This window comes from Meleagris gallopavo, chromosome 3, assembly GCF_905368555.1.
Source record: "Meleagris gallopavo chromosome 3, MGAL_WU_HG_1.1, whole genome shotgun sequence".
NCBI lineage: Eukaryota > Metazoa > Chordata > Aves > Galliformes > Phasianidae > Meleagris > Meleagris gallopavo.
The window spans coordinates 33,971,344-33,992,677 of NC_139406.1; the positions used below are offsets into that span (position 1 = coordinate 33,971,344).

General features: G+C 37.1%; 1 protein-coding gene across 1 annotated transcript in view; it reads left to right on the forward strand.

The window, feature by feature from the left end:
• Window positions 1-21,334, forward strand: part of GABBR2 (gamma-aminobutyric acid type B receptor subunit 2) — a 444,892-nt gene that overhangs the window by 99,708 nt on the left and 323,850 nt on the right. The window contains exon 2 of the mRNA XM_085220593.1: window positions 3,819-3,956. Coding sequence (XP_085076719.1) covers window positions 3,819-3,956 — 138 coding nt within the window. The remainder of the gene's footprint in view (window positions 1-3,818; window positions 3,957-21,334) is intronic.

Sequence of the window (21,334 nt, forward strand, 5' to 3'; positions counted from 1 at the left end):
CGTTATTGTCAATTTAGGTGGAAGAGCAAAAACAGCACTGTCTCCTTTGGGTGATATTTTTAATTGTTTCAATTTTTGACTTTTTATTAGGGATTCTTTCATCTTCACTCCTGTTAGTCATGCTCAAATTAATAACCCAGCCAGCTTCTTGTCATCTGCATGAGGCCAGGACTCTGTAGTCTCCACCTTTTTCTATGAATTTTGGCTCTTATGCCTGCTTTTGTTGTATTGTAATTAGATTTCTGCATAGCATTGCTCCTGAACCTAGTTATAGTCACTTGATGAGGGCAATTCAGATTGGTTATGGGGTCGGCAATTCTGTGGTGCCTGATCTGGTTGCCCTTCAACAACATTGCCCACTTTTAGGCATATGTTAGGGTTTGAAAATAGATGATGGTAAGCAGCAACAGGGTCTGGGATCTCTGAAAAGGCTGCATTGTAAAAAGGTTTGGGGATACATTCTTCAGACAAGAGACAGGAGGAAGCCTTTGTAACAGCTTGTCTCTCTGGCTCCTTAAAGCTATTAACTTTATCTGAATGTTTACTTTTTAGTTCTTGTGACAGACTGTTCAGTTGCTTGCAAGGAAGAATGTTATATACGATACGTGTTGTGAAATGTGACATTAAACAAATGTGAAAGTCTGTTTTCTCCCAATTTTATCTTTTTTTTTTCGTTTTCTCTTGCTTCTGTCCAGTTGCGGCCAACTACAGTATTAGGTTCTTTTTCTTCATCTCTGAGGCATATTTTGAACAATTTTGGCAGTTTCGATCAAGGAATAGATGACTCCTGTAATTAATTGCGGTAGCCTAAGAGGCAGAGAGTTGAAACTAGTCAGTATGAATGTGCTAAGGTGACAACATGATATTCTTGTGTAGGGGAAATGCTGAGTCATGGCTCGAAGCAGAGATTGAGCCCTGGTGGGAAGGCAGGGCCAACTCAGGGGAGCTTAGGTGCATGCAATACAGCTGAATGACCAGAAGGGTTGGAGCCAGGATCCATCCCTTCCCAGATCTCATTTAAGGGTTGGCAGGGGGAGGCAAGGGTATCCTCATGGAGGTCTCAGGCCTTCTGAAGGTAAGCATCATCTTTCATTTGTTTCTGCATCTACAGTTGCTGCCTTTTTGCTTGTCCTCACTTGCTGTAGCCAAAGACTTTGCTACCCCACTATTATCACTGTACTTTCCATCATGTTATAGCATTACAGCTTGTAACTGAGTCTCAGGCAGCAGTACCTCACACATTGTTGTATGTATTTTGGACTGATTGTTAACATATCTCTGCTGTGCAAATCTTAATAGTTTGATAGAGGAGTGTATGGGAACAGTTGATCATGTCCTGAACCTCTGATTATCCACCTGAGGCAAGCAGTGAGTCAGCCATGGGAGCACAGGTGAATTGCCTTCACCTGTGCTACCAGAAGGGGTGGACCCTGGCTCCACCTCTCCTAGGTCCCATTTAAGGATTGACTACCCCTGAGGAAGGATCTTTTTCTGGAGGTTGCTTCTTGTGGAGTTTGTGAGCCTAGAAAACTGGTGAGCATTTCCATTTGTTTTGATTATCTTTCTATTGCAATAATTAATCTTACTAAGCCTGATCTTTGTACGCCTATTGATTGTCCAGGGAAAAAAAAACTTTTAAATGTATTCCCGAGAGAAATGTTTTGTGTCTGGGGAAGTGTTGTTTTCATATAAGGATCTTTATAAATGTACAGAGAGAAAATAAATAAGAATGGAAAAAGTCTATATAGCAGCAATTCTGAACCTCCCAGCAAATCGACCCACTGGCATCCTTAAAACTGTATAAGGTGGCTTCACTGCAATGAGAAATATTTTGTAGGTAGATAGCAGTTAAAGAATGCCTCAGTGTTCTGTGATGTAAGGACAAATTCTAGTGTGAATTTTACTTCAGGTAATAGACTGTAAGTCTTTGCTATTTAGAATGCAGAACTTTATTTCTTCATAACTTCTCATGTATAATTTATTCATGAGCTACAGTTTCCAACTGTTATTTTACTGTCAACATTCTCCTTATTTCATGTATGTATTTCTTAAAATGATTATTGTCAACGCAAACACTAACAATATTGTCTGGTTTTAAGTTGATGTGAAAAAAAGTAATGTCATTGCAGGTTGGAATGGGTGGATGAGGGGAAAGACTTCAGATAAGTTCATATTCTTAAAGCTCTGTTGTCCTTGGTTGCTTATAGAAGTAAAGTAGCAGTACAGCAATCTAGCTGCACTTGGAATAAACTGATCTTTAAGTAGAAGATAGGGGAGTAAGGATGGAGGGTAGTGCCTGATCGCAAACTTGATTCCTTCATATTGTGAGCTTGCTAACAATCCATCAAACTGGCAAGGGAGCCTCTGCCATACCAAATGTTGTTGTTTTTTTCTTTTTTTAACAAGAAAAAAAAGCTGTACTATATTATGCAATTTTGAAGCCTCTGCAGTAGTAATCTGTATCCTTCTGAATAGTAAGAGCAGTAATTCTATTCTTGCAAGTTACTCCCAAATAGAATATTTTTTCTTTTATCATATCAGTTCAGTAAGTAGATTAATGTAAGCTTGCAAATGTCTTATGCAAAATCTTTATTCTCTTAGCTGAATACTAAACAATGAGTACTTGGATGTTGATAGTAAATGAACTGTTTTAATGAATTGTTACAATGAAACATTGGACGTTGGTGTACAATAGTTCATGTAAAGATTATAATGGAAAAGATTTTCTGCAGGAGGAAAGAGAGGGCAGAGGATATTGTTTCACAAAAAAACAAACCAACAATGAAGGAGTATAGCTACTACTGCGAAGCAATGGCAGATACCATTAGAGCCTTTGGTAGACTGACTTCCAAAACAGTTTGGAATCAAATTCTGAACTTCAGCTGCATGTTTTATTAATGCTTTTCTGCAAGCTCAGGAATTAAGCCAGGACTGAATAAGTTATTATGAGTGATTGGTACTATCCTAATCAAGGACTGAAATATGTTTTTCAGTACTGACTAACATTATCTTTTATTTGCTTTCAGTCCTGGTCTCAATTAAATATATTATTGTTTGCAGTTGGAGAAAAAAAAAAAATCAAATTAATTATCAAAGAAACCCAGAAGCATTCATTTTCAGTGGGACTTGAAAAGGTCATTTAGTCCAGTCTGCTATTCAAAGCATGGTGTGGTGTGAAAGCAGATGGGTTAATTCCTAGCACTTTAAAAGATTATCATTTTGACTTTTAATTTTGTGTTGTCTTTCTAAATGACAGGCTCTCAACTATATTTGTATATATTTTGGACTGACTGGTAATATCATATATATCCAGAGTGTTGATTGGGGGCCATTAGGGAGTGGTTACTTTAGATGGAGCTTGCTTTACAAATAGGCACAAGAGGTGGTGTCAAACTTTCCTTCAACTGTGGAAGTTCTACTGACATCTAGTGCTATATTCCAAACTCTGCTTTGGGAGATGGTATTTCTGAATGCAGAAAAAGTTTCAATAACATTTTTTTGGTTTTCTTTTTTAAATTATTTGTCTGAAGGCAATATCACAATTCAGATATCCCAGCTTAGAAAGAAAACATCAAGGTTTTGAATGATGTAAGGAATGCTTTTCTTGATTTTTTTTTTAATTATTTTTTTTTCAGGCTGTTAGCATTCGAGAGCAGAGTGCTCAAGTTTTTAATGTTTGTGCCAAAAGATTTTATAATATATACAGTTTATTTGCTATCCCTCAAACTTCTCCCTACCCCAGTAGTTTATTTATTACTAAATGTCATTTGTGGTAGTAATCATTGCTCTCTTTTTTTTTTTTTTTTTTTTTTCCCCAGTGTGACAATGCAAAAGGACTCAAAGCCTTTTATGATGCAATAAAATATGGACCTAATCATCTGATGGTTTTTGGTGGTGTATGTGCAACTGTTACCTCTATCATTGCTGAATCTCTAAAAGGATGGAATTTGGTTCAGGTAAGACATGGATTGTATTATATTGAAATGCTGACTATTTTGTGCTTCTGTCTTTTTTTAAAAAAGAAACTTAGCACTTGAGGTTTTTAAACTTAACATCCTATGTGATTTTTACTATACTACAGTTTTGAAGGTCAGTGTGTAAAGAGCAGCCACTTTTATGTAGCTTTAGATTCTAAGACATGACATTGTGCTCAAAAAAACATGAGAATATGGGGCAACAGTTCTGCATCTCAGCAGATTGAGTAAAATTAATTAGATCTATCTCAAAAAGTAAACTTTAAGTTTGGTCATGCTAGGTGAGCAAATCTAGGCCTTAACTGAAGTTAGAGGAAACAACTCATCAGTCCTTAAATTATGATACGCTAGGGTTTACACGGTTTCTACTCAATCATAATGCAATAATTCCTATTGACTTTAAAAGTGTTAGCAGTGCATAAATTGTAAGTAGTAACTGCATAAGTATTTCAGTACTTGACTTACAGAGCACATTTATTCCCAGCTGTTCTTTCTGACTTTCTCAAAGGTCAAGTTTGTGGAAAGGTTTCTTCTGCTGAGGAACCAGAATTTATTAATACTAATCTTTAAAATGCAAATGATAGCGCTGTGATTTTTTCTTCATTTCTTCAGTCATCTGCTCAGTGATGATCTTTAGGTTGATGTCTGTTCAGGCAGCAAGTTTACTTTTCAGCTGTGAAATAGCCCTGACTTCTTACTCCATATTGCCCAAAGATAAAAAAAAAAATATTATGTAGAAAAATAACAATATATAATAGTTACCTGAGGTTCCTCTTACAAAAAGACACGTCTTTTCCACCTGGAATACTTACTGAGATGAGTGTAGAATGAACAAATGAAGCATAATTAAGTTTGTGAAGATGATGATCAGAGTACAAATGGGAAAATCTTAGGAGGGTAATTAAAGTAGCTTGTTAACTGTGTTTGCAGTGCTTGTCATATCAGATTTTTTTCTTTGTTTTTGGATTTTTTTCTGACGTGAAAGCATAGCAGTTCTACTGTGGAAATAAAATAATAGTGTATCTCTGGAGAAAGCAGAGAAAGGAAGAGGGAGCCTGAAACTATCATTTGCCATTCTCTCTTAGAAGTGCCTTAGTCTATGGACTATAATGAAAGCTGAAGCTCTGTTATTTGGAAATTTGTCACATGGAACTTCCAGTTGATATAGGATGTTTTAAGAAATAAGATTTCATTTTGTTAAATTTTTTCCCTTTTTACTGAAGTTCTGCTTGCTAGCGTCTGAAAATCAATTGTTTAATGCAGTTGTTCAGTCAATAAATAAAGGCAATTAGGAAGCTTCTAGTTGCTCTTAAATGTCTGAATTTGTCAATATATGTATTATGATATAAAGTATTACTAGCAGACAGCATTTATTTCTCTGTATTTAACAACTACGGCTGTGACTAAGTTCTAAATGTTATTAACGGTATCAGTATACCAGGGGATTCTGTTTCTTGGACTTAGTGTCCTGCAGGCACTAGATCAATCCTCACATGGCATAATTCCACTTTGTGGCAGATTTTTATATATTGATTGACTGAATGACAAACACAAATGGGAGCATGGCTGGGGAGTGTGGTGAGGCTCAGTGGATGGTGCAGCTGCAGTGGAACAAGTCTAGGTGAGGTTTGTGGAAGTAATGTGTCAAACAGGAACAGCAGTACTCATGTATACAAATTAGCAGAAATAGCATGTATAAGGTAATGAGTAAACAGTTCAAATCCTTTCACTCATTAGGATCCTCCAGTTGAACATCTTTGATTAAAGATGTAACTTGCACAGACATTAAATAGAAATTTGTAATTCTTGAAAACAGAGAAATTATAATCAGCTTCCTAGTAAGACATGAGACTGTTCTCCCATCATTAATACTCGAAACATTACCTCAAGGAATCACAGCAAAATCACCTTAGTGAATGTGTGACCATTTTGATATCATCTTATACTACAGTCTAGAAAAAGAGTGTATATGGACTAAGGTGACATAGCACTGTGGATTAGAGAATTTGCATTTGGATGTACAACTCTAGTTCTGCTCTGCATGTGTTCATGAAAACTGAGCTCTTAACCCTAGCAAGAACATTTGATTTGATTTATGTAGTTGTCTTGTGATTGAAGAAAGTGAATCTTTCTTGCAAGAGAAATGCAGGATGGTACTAAGAGTACTGGCAAGAAAAGAATAAGAACACAACACCTGAAAAATTACTTCTGTTAGCAATTGTGATACCAGACTGAATACCTGAAAACTTTCCTGGAAGCCTTTTAGCCGTGTATTCCAAGTTTCTGTATGACTGCTTTTCCTCCTTGTGGGGGAGTTTTTTTTCATTTCTACTTCTTCACTACTCTCTCCAGTAAAAAATAAAATAAAATAAAATCCTAAATAACAAGCAACAAGTAAAAGGCAGAAACACAAATGTACTGGAAGTTAAGTTGCATTTGCTACTCAAACAATGTTATAATAGTGATGATGGGAAGGAAAGGGAGAAACTTCTGCAAGGTAGCTTTGGTCTCTACTCTCCTTACTGAATACTCTTGGTAAAGACGTTTCTGACTTCACTGATAATATTGAGTTCATGGTGGCCTGCATCGGTGTGAAATGAGAGACCATCAGAGCTTTGATGAAATCTCAGTGTGAAGGTGCCTTTTTGTCTTCTTTCCACACTATTTTTAAACAGAATGTAGTTTTCCTTGACAAATTTTTATTTACTTATGATCAGCAACAAACAGGAGATTTTGTTCTCAATTGGTTGTCTTCAACTGCTGGCTGATTCAATTATCTCTTACTGTAACAAAAGTAATGATTTTTTTTTAATGAAGCTCTTTGTATCTGTGAAAAGCACAAGTTGTTTTAGACAGCAAACATCCTTAATGATTTTGAGGTATGCAAGGTGATGCAACCTGCAAACTATTTCTGTACATGTGTTCATAGAAGGAGAGGTGCAGCCACACATTTCCCTAGCTTCTCAAACCTGGAAGGTTGAAAGCTTGTTCATGAGCTATCCCTGTGTTTCTGTAAACAGAGCTCTGCTGAACGATGTTCTGAATGCAGGCTGGAGACTGCTTGTGCAGCTCTGATCTGCAGCGTGCAATCGATTTGAGCATTTGGTATTCTGATTATAAAGTGTTAAAAGTACTCTGTTTGCCTGGGAATGGGTCATAAAGGCATGGCAGTCTAAGTGATGCATTTGTTTTGTTGAAAGGGGAATACTTTAATATCAAATTCTTCAGTATTCATCTTATCCACGTTCCCTTTCGCTGTGTACTTGAAGCCATTAAGCAGTGAGAAGAGGAATCATTAACTGTATCTGCAGTAACACGAAAATGAGCAATTATATATTTTTATTTTACATGCTGAAGTACATATTCCTGATAGTGCCCGGGTTGTACAAAAAGAAGATAGTTCACAATTTAAGCTCTCTCCTATTTCAGGCTATTTACAGTTCATATTTCTATTTGAAATTCTATTCAATTTCTAAGTGTAAATTTCTTATTCTATCAAAAGAGTCCAGTCTCTATTGATTGTTTCACCTATTTTTCATTGCTCTTTTTCACTTCTAACCAGGATGAGGATTTTGACCAAGTGGGTCATCTCTCTGGATTTGTGGAACCCTTCCATTTTGAGGACTTTCTTCCTCTATTGTGATATTTGCTTTTCCTTGTAGTCTACTTCTATTATTTCTGTTGAGTCAGGAAATAAGCCTCTTCCAGAACCAGAGTATAACTCTTATTGCTTCCTTGAGATATCCTCCTTCCACATAGTTAATGTACTCTAGTTGTAACTTCTGGCTTCCAGACAAGTAACTGTTACAGCTCAGTGATTCAATCATAATGGCATTCACATAACAAACCATGGTTCGGATTCAATGCTTCACATTGGAATGTTTTTAAAGAAAACTGCAGGTACACTAATTGCAATGTATAGCTTGCTCTGTGTGTTTGACTTCTGGCAAATAAGTCTCCCATATTAATATATAGGAGGTTCATTTATTAGAAAAAGAAACTCCTTTAATTCTCTAACTGAATGTTGTGGAGTATTATAGAGCCTATTCTGAGATCCGTTTCATTATCCTGTAGATCTGTAAGTATTCATGATCCTATGTCTGAATTACCAGAAAGACTACTGGTATTAAAGAAAATCTCTGATGCTTCTAATCCTAGGTTTCCTACTGAAACAAGGCTGCTGTGATTTTTGTTGTCACTTCTAATAATTTGACTGCTGCCCAATTGCAACCAGGTTTTAATAAAAAAATTCCCAAAGATTATTAGCCTCTATATATTTTTGCCTAACTGAGCTGTTAGGGAGAGAGATTCAATTGAATGAAAGAGAGGCTGTGACATGAGCATGGAGATAACTTCTAGCCAGCTATGACCTGCATTGCTTCTTGTCCAGCTGCTGTTATAGAGATGTGACTGATTACACTGAGAAGGCAATTTAAAAGAAAGTGGAAAGAAAATGCAAAGAAATAAAGCTCAGTAGGCTATGAAGCAGGACTTGTGTGTGTGTGTGTGTGTGTGTGTGTAGAAGTGTAAGATGCATATATCTGTACAAAATTGCACTTTACTGTCTCTGTTTCTCATCAAACTGTGTTAATACGGGCTATTACCAGTGTTTTTTAACACCTTCATAACACAAGTCAGCCTGGAAGCTTCTACACTGACCACTGAGTCAGATTTCATCTCATTAATGTCTAGATTTTCTAAATCCTTAGACTAGTTACTTGGAACTCTGGTATGGCCTCAAACATTTGAGGGGGGGAAAAAAAAAACAAACTTTTTTCACATTCCTTGGCACATTTCTTCCAGCACAGTAAGTTTTTGCTACTTCTGCCTTCACTGCACAATTTCCATGTATTGTTAGCCCGAGGAATGAAAAGGGCATTCAAAGTAGTCTTTGGCTAAGAAGATTAGCTCCTTCTATCTATGAGAGACAGGCAATCCCATCTGAACAGGCCTGTCTCCCATTGGAATATGACCCGGTGCACCACAACATTAGAGCATTTGGCTTCTCAACTCACAGTTTGTGTTTTTTATTCTCTCCTTCCTTCATTTTCTTATCCAATCTCCTGAGATTTAGGGATTTTATAGACTTTCTTTGCTACTGTTGTACTTTTAACATGCAAAGCATACTAGGGAAAATACCTCTTGAGGTCTTATTATGTAAGGTGCAAACCTGATGACATTCTAGTCCCACTTTTGTGATTTAGCTCTCTTCATCATAGAAATGCGTGGGAGCTCCTGAACAAGGAGAAAAAGCAGCAGGATTGACCTTCAGGTAGATTTGTAAGAAGTTTCTCCTCATTTGAGAGAGAATCTGCTATGTTTGGAAGTAGAGAGACCTTTTAGTTCTGCAAACTTCCTTTTGATACAAGCTGCCAGCAGGAACTTTGCTGTTATTGATGTGGCCCTCCTGAAGCTGTGCAATTGCTGCTGGGGCAGAAAATGCATGGGGAGTTAGATCAGTGGGACTATGCCTTCTAATTAGACTGCATCTCTGTGGGTAGCACGCACATATGCATGGTAGAACAGACTTAGGCTTAGAAAGTTAGTTGTGTATCAGAATTGCTTCGGTTGAAAGAATCTTTAAAGATCAGCTAGTTCCAACCCTCTGCCATGGGCAGGGTTGCTACCCACTAGATCAGGCTGCCTAGGATCCTGTACAGCCTGGGCTTGAATGCCTTCAGGGATGAGGTATCCGCAGCTTCTCTGGGCAATGTGTTCCAGCACCTTGATATCCTGAGTTTAAAAAAAAAAAAAAATAAAAAATAAAAAAAAATTCCTCCTAATATCTAATCTAAATTTCCCCTCTTCTAGTTTAAAACAATCCCATCCTTTTCTTATCACTACTTGCCCATGTAAAAAGTCAGTGTCCCTCCTAATTATAGGCTTCCTTCAAGTACGGGAAGGCCACAATGAGATCTTTCTGGGCCCTTCTCTTTCCTAGGCTGAGCAAGCCCAGATTCATCAGCCTTTCTTCATAGGAGAGGTGCTCCAGCCCTCTGATCGTCTTCACGGCCCTCCTCTGGACCTGCTTTGCATCCTTCCTGTATTGGGGGCCCCAGGCCTGGACACAGTATTCCAGATAGAGCCTTGTGAGAACTGAGGGGAATAGTCAGCACCCTCATCCTGCTGGCCATCTCTCATTTGTGGCAGCCCAGGGTAAAGTTGGCTTTCTGGGTTGCAAGTGCACTTTGCAGATTTTGTCCACTTTTTTTGTGTATCAGGGCCACCAAGTCCTTCTCTGCAAGACTGTTCTCAGTGAGTTCTTCTCTTGGTCTGTACACCTATCTGGGGGATTGTTCTGACACACATACAATGCTTGGTACTTGGCCTTATTGAACCTTATTTTGTTCATATGGGCATGCTTCTCATGTCTGTCCAGGTCCATGTGGATTGTATCCCTTCAATCTATTGTGTCAACTGTGCCATTCAGCTTAGTTTTGTCTGCCTACTTGCTGAGGGTGCACTTGATCCCACTTGATATCTATCGTTTAACTTAGAGAAATGAATGTTACAGTGCACCCGTGGAGATGAGCGAAGAGCGGCACAATTAACTTGTGGTGGAAGTTCTCTCTCTGTGGTAAAATCACTGACCCTTATTTCTAGTACTTCAGTTGTACTCCAGAGGAGATATCAGCATTAGATCTTTGCTAATTGCAGAAATTTGATCCACAAAGTTCAAATTGAAAGTTCGGGAAATTTTCCAGGCTGAAGTATGGTAAAAGGTATGCATCCTCTGTACCAGATGCACTGCCAGATCTGTTAGGACTTTCCTTCATCTTCTTTTTGTCTTCTGCTTACATGTATGAAAGTCATTTACAGCATGATGAAGTGGCTTAAGCTGGCTTTCTTTGAGATTGGCTTCCATCCAGTGTTCACTTAATTTAAATATGATTAGCTGTTCTTTTTCATCTTGTTTGTCTTGTATTTCTACTGCTGCATAAAGCAGCAACTGGCAGTATGCGCTCTGGTTTTTGCCTTTGATCTGAAGTCAGCAAGATCAGTTCATTACATAAAATGTAAACTAAAGTATTTCAAGAAAGTTCTAGAGTTAGGTCAGAGCTATCAAACAGTGAATCTGCATGTTTGGTCTAACTCTGATCTGAATGTTCTGAAGGTGAAAATATCTTTTCTATTATTTTTGTTCTTCTTAGATGTTTTTCCATATCAGTTCATTCCCTTTTGTTTAGTATTGGATCAGTAATGTGAACTGAATGCATGATGACCTGAGGAACAGAGAAAGTTTAAAAAAAAAAAAAAACGACAAATAACTTAATTATGGAGTATTGATATGTATTTTTTAAATCTGTTTCACTGAAATAATAGAAAATAGCTATGTAAGATTTAAATTTGGAGATAGTCATATATTGCACTTTCAATCTAGAAGACTAGCATATTTTCCTGTACCAGAGCATGGATAAAAAAAGATGTTAGCTACTTATATTTGCTGAAAATCTGTTTCTGGAACAACAAAATCAGTTCACTTTCCTTTTGCTTTCTTCTAAAACAATTCTTGGTTTAAGGCATTCACACTTAGCTTATTTGGTGAAGCCTGAACCACGTGTTATTTCTAAATAACATAAAATACATGCATCTCATATTACTATTTCATTTTGTTCACTTTATTTCTTTGTCCTGTGTTCAGTTTTGAATTGGGGAAAAAGTAGAAAACATGAAGAAAAAGTAGGCTGTCTTAAATGTCAATTCAACAAAAAATTCTGGACAGTTATTCACATACTGCACAGCAGATATTTTAATAAAGTGTGCAATGAAGTTGAAGTTTTTCGGGATATACAAATGAGTGATGGTAGTAATATTTGCTGTCTTCCAAGATTTCCTTCTTAAGATCAGTAGATTCTGAAGTCTTTGATGGTAACTAGACAGCAGCTGATATGCCTAACTCTTTGACAACCTGTGCCTAGAACTGCAGCACAGAAACATTTCTTATGTGTTTCTCCACAAGTCTGGAAATGCTTCATCTGCATTGCAGGTTTGCCACAAAATCCTTACTGCCAGCTGCTAGCAGCTGGGGAATACTTACCCCTTCCTATTCAAACACTGTCAGAGTTGCTTTCTATGATGTCTTTCATGATAGAGCTAAATGAAAAATTTCTGAAAAATCAGAGGAAGCAGCATGAGACTAATGTGGACTGATGTTCTGCCAGTGTCTGGGCTCAGATTGCTTCTGTGGAGCAGCTCTGGTCCCAGGGTCTCCAGTGATGGCACTGGAAAGGTATGGGTGTCACTGTACCATTAAGTATTCTCTGGGTTTGGGAAAACACTTGATTCTGAGCACATCAGGTATTCCCTCTCCTCCCTTTACTCCTTATTGAATCTATACAGCCTCTTGAAGTGTTGTTTGTTTTTTTTTTTTTAAACAACTCAACAAAAAAAATTGATGTTTTTTCAAACATAAAATCTTATGTTTTAATGGTGCTCAATTAAATGATGAGGTAATATGGGTGCTCAATTAAATGATGAGGTAATATGTTAAAAATATTCAATGTAATCATATATTATTGTAGAACATAATGTATGGATTTTTTTTTACCCACTTAAGTTTTATCAAAGCCTTGTCTCATCACTAGTCTTCTGTTTAGTTTTCTTTGTTTCCAGTTACAGTTGAAATCTTTTCTCCTTCAACTTCCACAGCCCCTCAGCTAGCATGGACCCACCTGGTAGCATCTTGTTCAATTACAGAAATGTTTCAGTATTGTCCCTTACAGCTACTGCAGCAGTTTCTTTCAGTTTCAACAAAATTGTTTTCTTTCATGTCTCCTTCTTGGCTTATTTCTGCTTGCTGCTGCTTTTTCTAGAGGTGATTCTTGTAACCAAAGCCAAGTACCTGCTACATCTCTTCCTCTACTTCTTCCTGCCCTCATACAATGGACAGACCTAAGATTTGCTTCTTGAGAAAATGGGCTCCTGTTTTGGCACTCTTATTTTAGTGATATATGCTGATTTATTGTTCAGACCTATTTTATTTTTATGGTGCTTTTTAAATTTCTTGTCTAATATCTGTTTCCTGTATGGTCCAATACACTGGGTAGTATTTCTGCTAAATTTTCTTCTAGTTCATAGCTGGTTTGCATGTCTCTTGTTGACTTCCTCTGGGAAATAACATACGATTTGTGGGCATGTACCTGTGTGATACTAGCATCCTATTAATGATAATCTTTAACTCTGTTCTCAGTTCGGTCAACCCTGTCACCTTTTGATTCTTTAATCCTATTGCTTTTATTACATTCTGACCCACAAACCTGGCTTAGTCTCTCATTGTTGAGTGGGATAATTATTATAGTTTCTGGGCAACTTTGAATTTTGAACTCATCTTTGCATTTTTCTGTGTCTGACTTTACACAAATCTTGTTTGTATATTTCTTATCTGAAAGCTAGGGAGATTAGATCCTAAATGGTTGCTCATCTGTGTATGATTCTTCTGCTTTGCAAGGTATAATGATAACCTACCTTATCTATAAACTATCTTACTTACCTTAATATACCATAGCTGGAACACTTTTTAGTAGTTTCTTGGCCATCAATATTAATTTAATCCAAGAATTGTATTGATGCAGCATTTCAAATATTCCAGAAACTTAGTTTCCAGCTTCTTCCCGCTACCAAATGTAGCTCTTCTGATAACTTTCACCAAACCTAGAATTTTTGTAAAGCGTGAGCTGGTAATTTTCATATGCACTATGCTTAGTGACTGCTTTGGTTCTGGAAGGTAGCTTTGGGTGAGTTCTACAAGACCAGCTTGTTGACTTGTTTCTTGCTACCTGGGAAAGCCCATGGATTACTTTGTGTGCTTTTGCCACGTCAAGTCAGAATTAGTGTGATAAAACTTACTTCATACTGTTATGCCCACAATCTTAAATACGTATCTTCATTTCATTCTCTTTTACTTCTTTTTTTTTCTTGTTACTGTTCTATTTTAAGACAAGAAAACCTTTGTCACGTGGCAAATTAACCTACTTTCTCCTGAGTATGGCACCAATTTTAATTCTTGGTATCCTCAGTGTTCCATACCTTTAGAGCATTTCCTGAGACATTTTACATCTTGCTGTCTGCTTTTGCCTGGCATCAGCTAAATTTTAACTCAACTAGCAATAAATGAGGTCTATAAAACAAGGGATAACTTATGTTTTAACCGAAACTATTGTGATTTGGAATTACATTTGTTTCCTTTAGCTATACTTATCAAAGATACCAAAAATGGAATCTTGAAGTCAGGAAAAATAGATATGATCATGGCATCTTAAAAGCTCCCCCCCATCTCAGCATATAAATTTGGTGCTGAAATAATCCATAGTTGGAATAGGAAGGCTTGGTCCCAAGGTTACACTGATAACAGGAATATATTACACAAGCTCTTCAGCATGGACTTTTAATAAAAGTATTTTTTTATATTCTTTTCAAATTGAAAACTCGCAACTATAGAAACTTTAACTGATTCGAAGTGTTTTGGTTTTTTCTTCTCTGAAGACATTATAACTTTGTTAACTGTCTTTGAAAAGCTCCTCCTGACTATCTGTGTTGTAATTCCTAACTGAAGTTCCAAATCTGGATTTACTTTGATTTCTTGTGTTGTCTAGGTGTTCTTCATTGTTACAAATTGAGTAGCCTGAGATTTCTGAGCTCTGTAAACTGTTATGTTCCATTCTTAATTCTCAAAGACAAAGAAAAGCATTTCTTCAGCGACTTCTCATTCTCATCTTCCTGTATTTTGCTCGGGTCCTTTAGACAATGTTATTTGATGTACAGCATATCACAGGCTGATTAATAAGCTGCAGAAGGATTGACATTATAACCACTAAGAGCTTTGTTTACTTTATGGTACAACCCTAGGCTAGGGAAATTCTCTGGCTACTTATAATTAAGCTGCTGTGAGGGCACAGTATGTATCAAGGGGTGGATTCATTATGTCAGCTTGCTTCCCGAAAGTAAGAAGATTAATGGCACAGCTTCTGAATTTGTCCAAATCCTTCAAAATTCAGATGATGAAGCAAGAAAATATATGACTGGGGAGTGAAAGATCTCCAATCAAGCGGTCTAAATTATCACATGAAGAAGTGCTTGGGAGCTGTGTTCATTATCAAACTTGGCCATGTTGACATAAAGAAAGATTTAATTTGTTCGTTAGAACAGAGCAAGAATGTTCTTTGTCGTAACCATTTGGAAAAGAAGAGCTTGTAAAAGGGCTGTGACAGACTCAGTTTCAAACAGTCTACTATTAGAAACCAAATCTGGATGCTGGGGTTTTGCATTTGTAAACAAACTCCCAAAATGGATCCATTATTCTCTTTAAGAAGATCTGTAGTTTCAAGGAAAAGGTTAGTTCTGGCAAAGTGGGACAGATTTGCATCATTCATAATATTTTCTTATACCTTTATAGCACATATATATTTATATATAATTATGCTAAGTAAATTATTTTCCTAAACATCTATTGTTTAATTTAAACAATCAATCCTAAGACTTGTTTAGGTAAGCAGTTTTTTATTGATTCTGATTTGAAGGCTCTAAATCCAACTGAGCAAATCAGTGTGACTGAGCAAGCACTAGTGATTATCAGTATTATATTTAGTTCTTGTTAACAAAGTGAAAAGCAAATGTAGAAAGGTAAGAAGGCTAAGATTGGTGCTTATTCTCACAGCTGTGTGTATATATGTACATGCATATGTATTTAGAATTATCTAAAACTGTCTTCATTCCTTTTGATGGCTCAGTCTATGGCTGATTGGGCAGTGTTTCAGATAAATGTGGTTGCTTTTCTTACACTATCAGAATTAACTCTCAGAAATGTGGCTATATTGCCATTCTTGGTGCTTCATATGCAGCTGCTTTGGAAATTTTTTTTTCCTGTGATTTTTTTTTTTTTTTTTTGCTTTCCAGTTGTTTTGGTTCTTCACCTTCCCCCTATCTTATTCTACTTTTTTATAAGAAGAAAAAAGAATCTGATTTGCAAATCAGAAAGAGAAGAATGGATCCAATAGCTTGCTCTTATATACTGGCCTGTATGTTTATTTGTGGATATTGATGCTGGCAGTCAGAATTCTCGTGTGATCAGAGTACTTTACATGATCAGAAGTTCTTTACAGAGAGAGAGTGGTGAGGTGCTGGAACAGGCTGTCCAGAGAAGTTGTGGATGCCTTGTCCCTAGAGATGTTCAAGGCCAGATCGAATGGGGCCCTGGGCAGCCTGGCCTAGTATTAAATGGGGAGGTTGGTGGCCCCGAATGTAGCAGGGGGGTTGGAGCTTCATGATCCTTGAGGTCCCTTCTGATGCTGGCCATTCTGTGATTCTATATTCTACTGACTTGTACTTTGGAAGAAATTTGTCTATAAGCAAATTTTAAGATGATTTTTTTTAACCTTTCATGCAGTCTTTTCAAACAGCTGCATCTTAGCTACTAAAATTCTGTAATGGTGCAGTCACCAAATCTGATAATGATTAATGACAATAACCTTAACATCAATAAAGACTTATTTGGGTTGACAATGTAAAAACTCTTCTGACCAATGTGATTTTGTCCCTGCTTTTTGAAGTCTTCTTGACAATGTGATAAACTCGTGTCTTTGTTGTTTGTAGCTTGGGAAGAAAAGAGAAAATGCAGAAGCTTTTTTTCCTATTATTGGAGGAAAGGACAGAAAGGTGCAACCATGAGGTCCTGACTTTCCTTTCCTGACACATCCACCTTTACTGATCAAGACCTCAAGCTACTCTTCTTTTTACAACTGCAATTATCGCAGTCATTTTTATGCAGAGGTTGTACTCAAGGTTGAGTGAGACATACCTTCAATTATGGCATAAGTATTCCCGCATAACAAATGTGTTTTTGCTACTTTGACATGTCTCCTATTCACTTCACTGATGGTTAGACCATAAGTGATTTATGGTTCTCCTACTTACATTCTTCTTAAAGGAAGGTTGTTTGTTTTTTGGAGCTTTTTTAATTGTTGTTCATATAATTAGAATATTAGACAAGCTCCCTAACAATCTTTACACAAATATTCTGTGGTTTGTTGTTGCTTTTAGCCTTATTTTTAGTTTCCCCTTGCTACAGGCACTGCTAGGAGGACTTAAAAGCATCAAGTTGCCAATTAGTCATGGCTTGCAGTCTGTTCCTTTGAGCAGTAAGCATGTGCTTTTATATCTAAAAGTTCATGTTTGTTCCTGCAGATGAACCATTAGGCTATAATTTCATAGTTAGTTCAGTGGCTCAACTGGTTATGTGAACCAGAAAAGGAAACCTTAAATGTTGTTGCTCAAATGTCTACTGCTTTGCAGATGGTATTATAATATATATTGCCTTGCAAAGACACCCTGCGTTTCCAACCATAAATGAGTTCATACATAATAGTATAATAGTCCTTAGTGTAGCTATAAAGGGGGAAAAGTATTCTGTAGTAAATCTGATGATTCGTGTTGACTGAGGATATTTGGACTGACAGTGTTATTCTGGAAGTCTTAGCTGCATGTCCAAGAGACTGTATAAATCCTGTCCAAATTTGTTGCCTGAAAGTCCAAATTTCTGAGGCGTTCCCAGAAGGAAAACTTCACCCTCAAGTGTAACATTATCGCCTCAGCTCCCTAGGTGAAAAATGAAATGTGGATCTCAGAAATTTCACAGAGCATCAGACGTGCCACATACAAAATTAATTTTCCTAACCCCCAGTATATACACACATCTTGAGGCACAGTTCCAGCATTCATCTCATAAACTTGTTGTCAGAGTACGCACATTTCTGAAGAGTGGAAGTGACCTCCACAGCTTGCTTGGCTCTGTCAGAAGGAATGTGATCCCAGCTAATGCTGCTCGAGCCAGTATTTCAGACCATAATTTCTACAGTCATTATTCAAAAATTTGAAGTGAGATCCAAACAGATGTCACTTCTCTGAATTGTCATCATGATTATTGTTTTTTCACTTCCTTTGCTGTTGGACTTTGAAGGAAGAACTTCTGCCTTGCCAAGAATATAAAAAGTATAGAAAACTATCCTTAAGTGTCCTACCTTAGCTCTTAGCCTGGTGGAAATAGTGTCTGGGGATTGAAAATGGCACTTTGGCTTCTTATTTGGTGTCTGTTTACAAAACTATGCTATATGTGACTATCTGTGTCAGTGGAGAGAAGGGATGAATTTCCACTTCTCTTTGGGTGCTTTAATCGATATTAGAATGGAAAAATAAGCATAGCCACATTCCAGGTTTACTTGAGAAGGGTGAAGTACAGTGAAGTGCAGGCATTTTCAGAACACAGTAAGGTCCATGAGAGAATGAAGTTACAAAGCCCTGTTGCCTAAGCCCCGAGGAGGGTGGATTTCAGATGCATTCCTCTTGGAATGGCTCACTGCTCTGGCTTTAACCACCTCCATCCCCAGAATGCCATCTATGTTTGAGGCCCATTCTAAGGCACTTAACTGCCTATATGTTGTACAGTGAGCTAAAGTGCTACTGACTCTGTAACCCATTATTCTGAAGGAAAAAAAAAAAAAAAAACATTCATGCTCTCAGAGTATGAGTATTTGCCAGGTATTTCTGAAACCATATATTTCTTTCATCATGCTGCAACTGCTTGTTCTGCTTAATCGCCGTACATAAAATTCCAGTTCTAATTTTACAATCACAATCGGCTGCTGTGGAAGTGGCTGTAATGAACAAAATGAAAAGTTATTAGCCAAATCCCTTTTTTCTTCCTGCTCTGCAATCTAATAGCCATCTGGAGAAATCTCTTCAAAGATGTTTTAACAGCTTTATAGGCTCAGTACAGTGTAAGCTGTATGCTTCTACAGAGGATTTAAGCCAGCACTGCACATTGAAGACCAGAACACCGATTGGAAAAAAAATAAAAAAAATAAAAATCTCCTTCATGGAGTTTTTGCCTGCTTTTACAAATGCCTAAATAGACAAGTCAGCTCCATTTTGTCCTAGTTGGCTCCATTTGCTGGATATGTATGAACCTGCTTTTGTGAATGCTACTGAGACCCGCTCGAGCCAATGCAGATCACTATTACTGAATAAGGTCATCTTCTGCTATTAAAAGGCACTGTCTTTCTTCAAGACATTTCCAGTAGATGAAATGGTAAGGAGGTGCTGGTACTTATGACTACTGGAATAATGCAGTCAGAGCACAGAAAATTGATGTTTTACGGTTATTCCTACAGAAGTCAAAATCTCACCTGGGTGCCGTAGTCAGTTGACTGTGGAGTCACTGTGCTTTACGGGCTCTGTTTTTCTGGTCGCACAAAGCTTTTAGAAGCATTGCTTTGCAGTGAGGTACAGATATGCACAGTTTAGCATATGGCTAAACACATACAAGAGCTGCTCTGAAAGCAATGCCTCCTATTTTATTGTGCTGGCCTACAGCATCGCGGGCAGATGGTGGTATAGCAGCAGATATATCCCACCAATATCCTGCTACATTTTGTTGCCATGTGACTGATAGCAGCAGAGGGGCAAACTGACAGAATGGCATCTGACATGGAAAAGTGGGTGGAGCAAAGATATGGCATTGAATTCCTCCATGTGGAGAAAATGATACCCACTGACATGTATCAACACTTGCTGAATGCTTCTGGAGAACAAACAGTGGATGTGAGCCCACAGAAGTGGTGGCAGTGGTGACAGCAGTGTGAAAGTCAAGCTGTGTTCTAGATGGCCGCACACAGCTGTCACACCACTAAATGTAGAGGTCTTGTTTGTTGCTGGTGAATATGCACAGTAAATGGTTATGACTGTGTTGAAAAATAGTGTTTTGTAGCTGAGAATTTGCTTTATCAAATACTGTTTTGAAGGAAATAAATAGGAGGCATTACTTTCGGAGTGGCCTGCATAGAACACTTTTTTTTTTTTTAACACTTTGTACCACCTCCTTTTCAGTTGATGATATAAAGAAGCTAAGGGCCCGCTTCTGGGGCCTAGCTTCCACAAGTTGCATTTTGCTATATTTAATTTTTAGATATTGGGATACCTAATTTCATTTAACACTGTCTTTTTACTCCCTGTGCTCCTTCAAGTTACCTTGTACAATATAAACACATAGTAAGGACAGAACCAGAAAATACCTGTTTTATTGATTATAGTATAGGGCATATTTTAGAGATTTTAGGCAATATATGGAGGAATAAAGTGTATCTCCTAAGATATATATGTGACTGATCTTGTCAGCTTTATGTTTTATTCAGCATAAGTTGAAAGATTTGAGTTGTCTGAACTTATGTCCATGTAGAAGATAGTGTATTCTTTTAAGTTGGTTCAGGAGAAGGCAGTCAAATTATCTGCCTGAATGGAACCCGTGACTGGAGAATGTTTTTATTTAGCAAGGGAAACCTTCTTTTTAAAAATGTTTGAAGCAGAAGAGTATTATAAAATTTAGGGATTAATTACATAGAATCATCAAACTTCAGAAAAATGTTTACCAAAATCAGTATCGTGATTCTTTACTACCTTAATTTTAAATTTTATGATCACACTGTTCACTATTTTAGTAAAAGATGCGCAGAAAGAGTCATGACATCATGAGGAAGTACTCTACATGTACCAAAAATCTTCTAGCTATTAGAATTCCATACAGTCTAGAAATACAAGATCTAATATTTCATACATTAAAAGCGATTGTAATGTTTTGTAAGCTTTCTTTAGGCAAGTTCAGAGAAAGTATTTTGAAGATACTTACCTTGCAATGCTAATTCCTAGATCCTGCACTCTGATTTGAGTATATACAACCAAACAATTATGAGACCCCAGATTTTTTTTTATGGCAGTTACCTCTATTTACTTTGTAAAACACGTAAAGCTTGACACTAAAAAAGTATGACACAACATGTAGATCAGAGCTAAGAATATTGGACTGTTTATAAAAGTGTATGAAATCGAGAAAAATTAAAATATTGATGTTTGGCAATATTTATTATTTTGTGGGGTTATCTGTTAGTTTATATATTCATTCTCTTGAAGGAGGATGTTGATTATTAACAATTCATGGCTTAAAAGTTTGAAAACATACTTCCTTCATGGACAAATGCCTTCAGATTCTGGTTGGAGGTTACAAACTGTAAACCTTATGTGTATCTAATATTTTTAGATAGAAATATACTTCAAATATCTACAGCCATAAGAAATGGGAACTGTGTTCACAGTGCACAGATAAGTCCCCGCCAGCCACTGTGGAAGTGATTCTAGAGAGATGTGTCCATTTCTAGGCTGCCTGGTAGAAGAAAGACAGGGACATATTGCTGTGAGTCTTGTGGAAGGCCAGAAAGACAATAGAGGAAATAAGGCATCCCTCATATAAGGAGAAACTGAGAAAACTAGGACTTCTTAGCCTGGAGAAGACTCAAGGGGATCACATCAATGTTATGAAT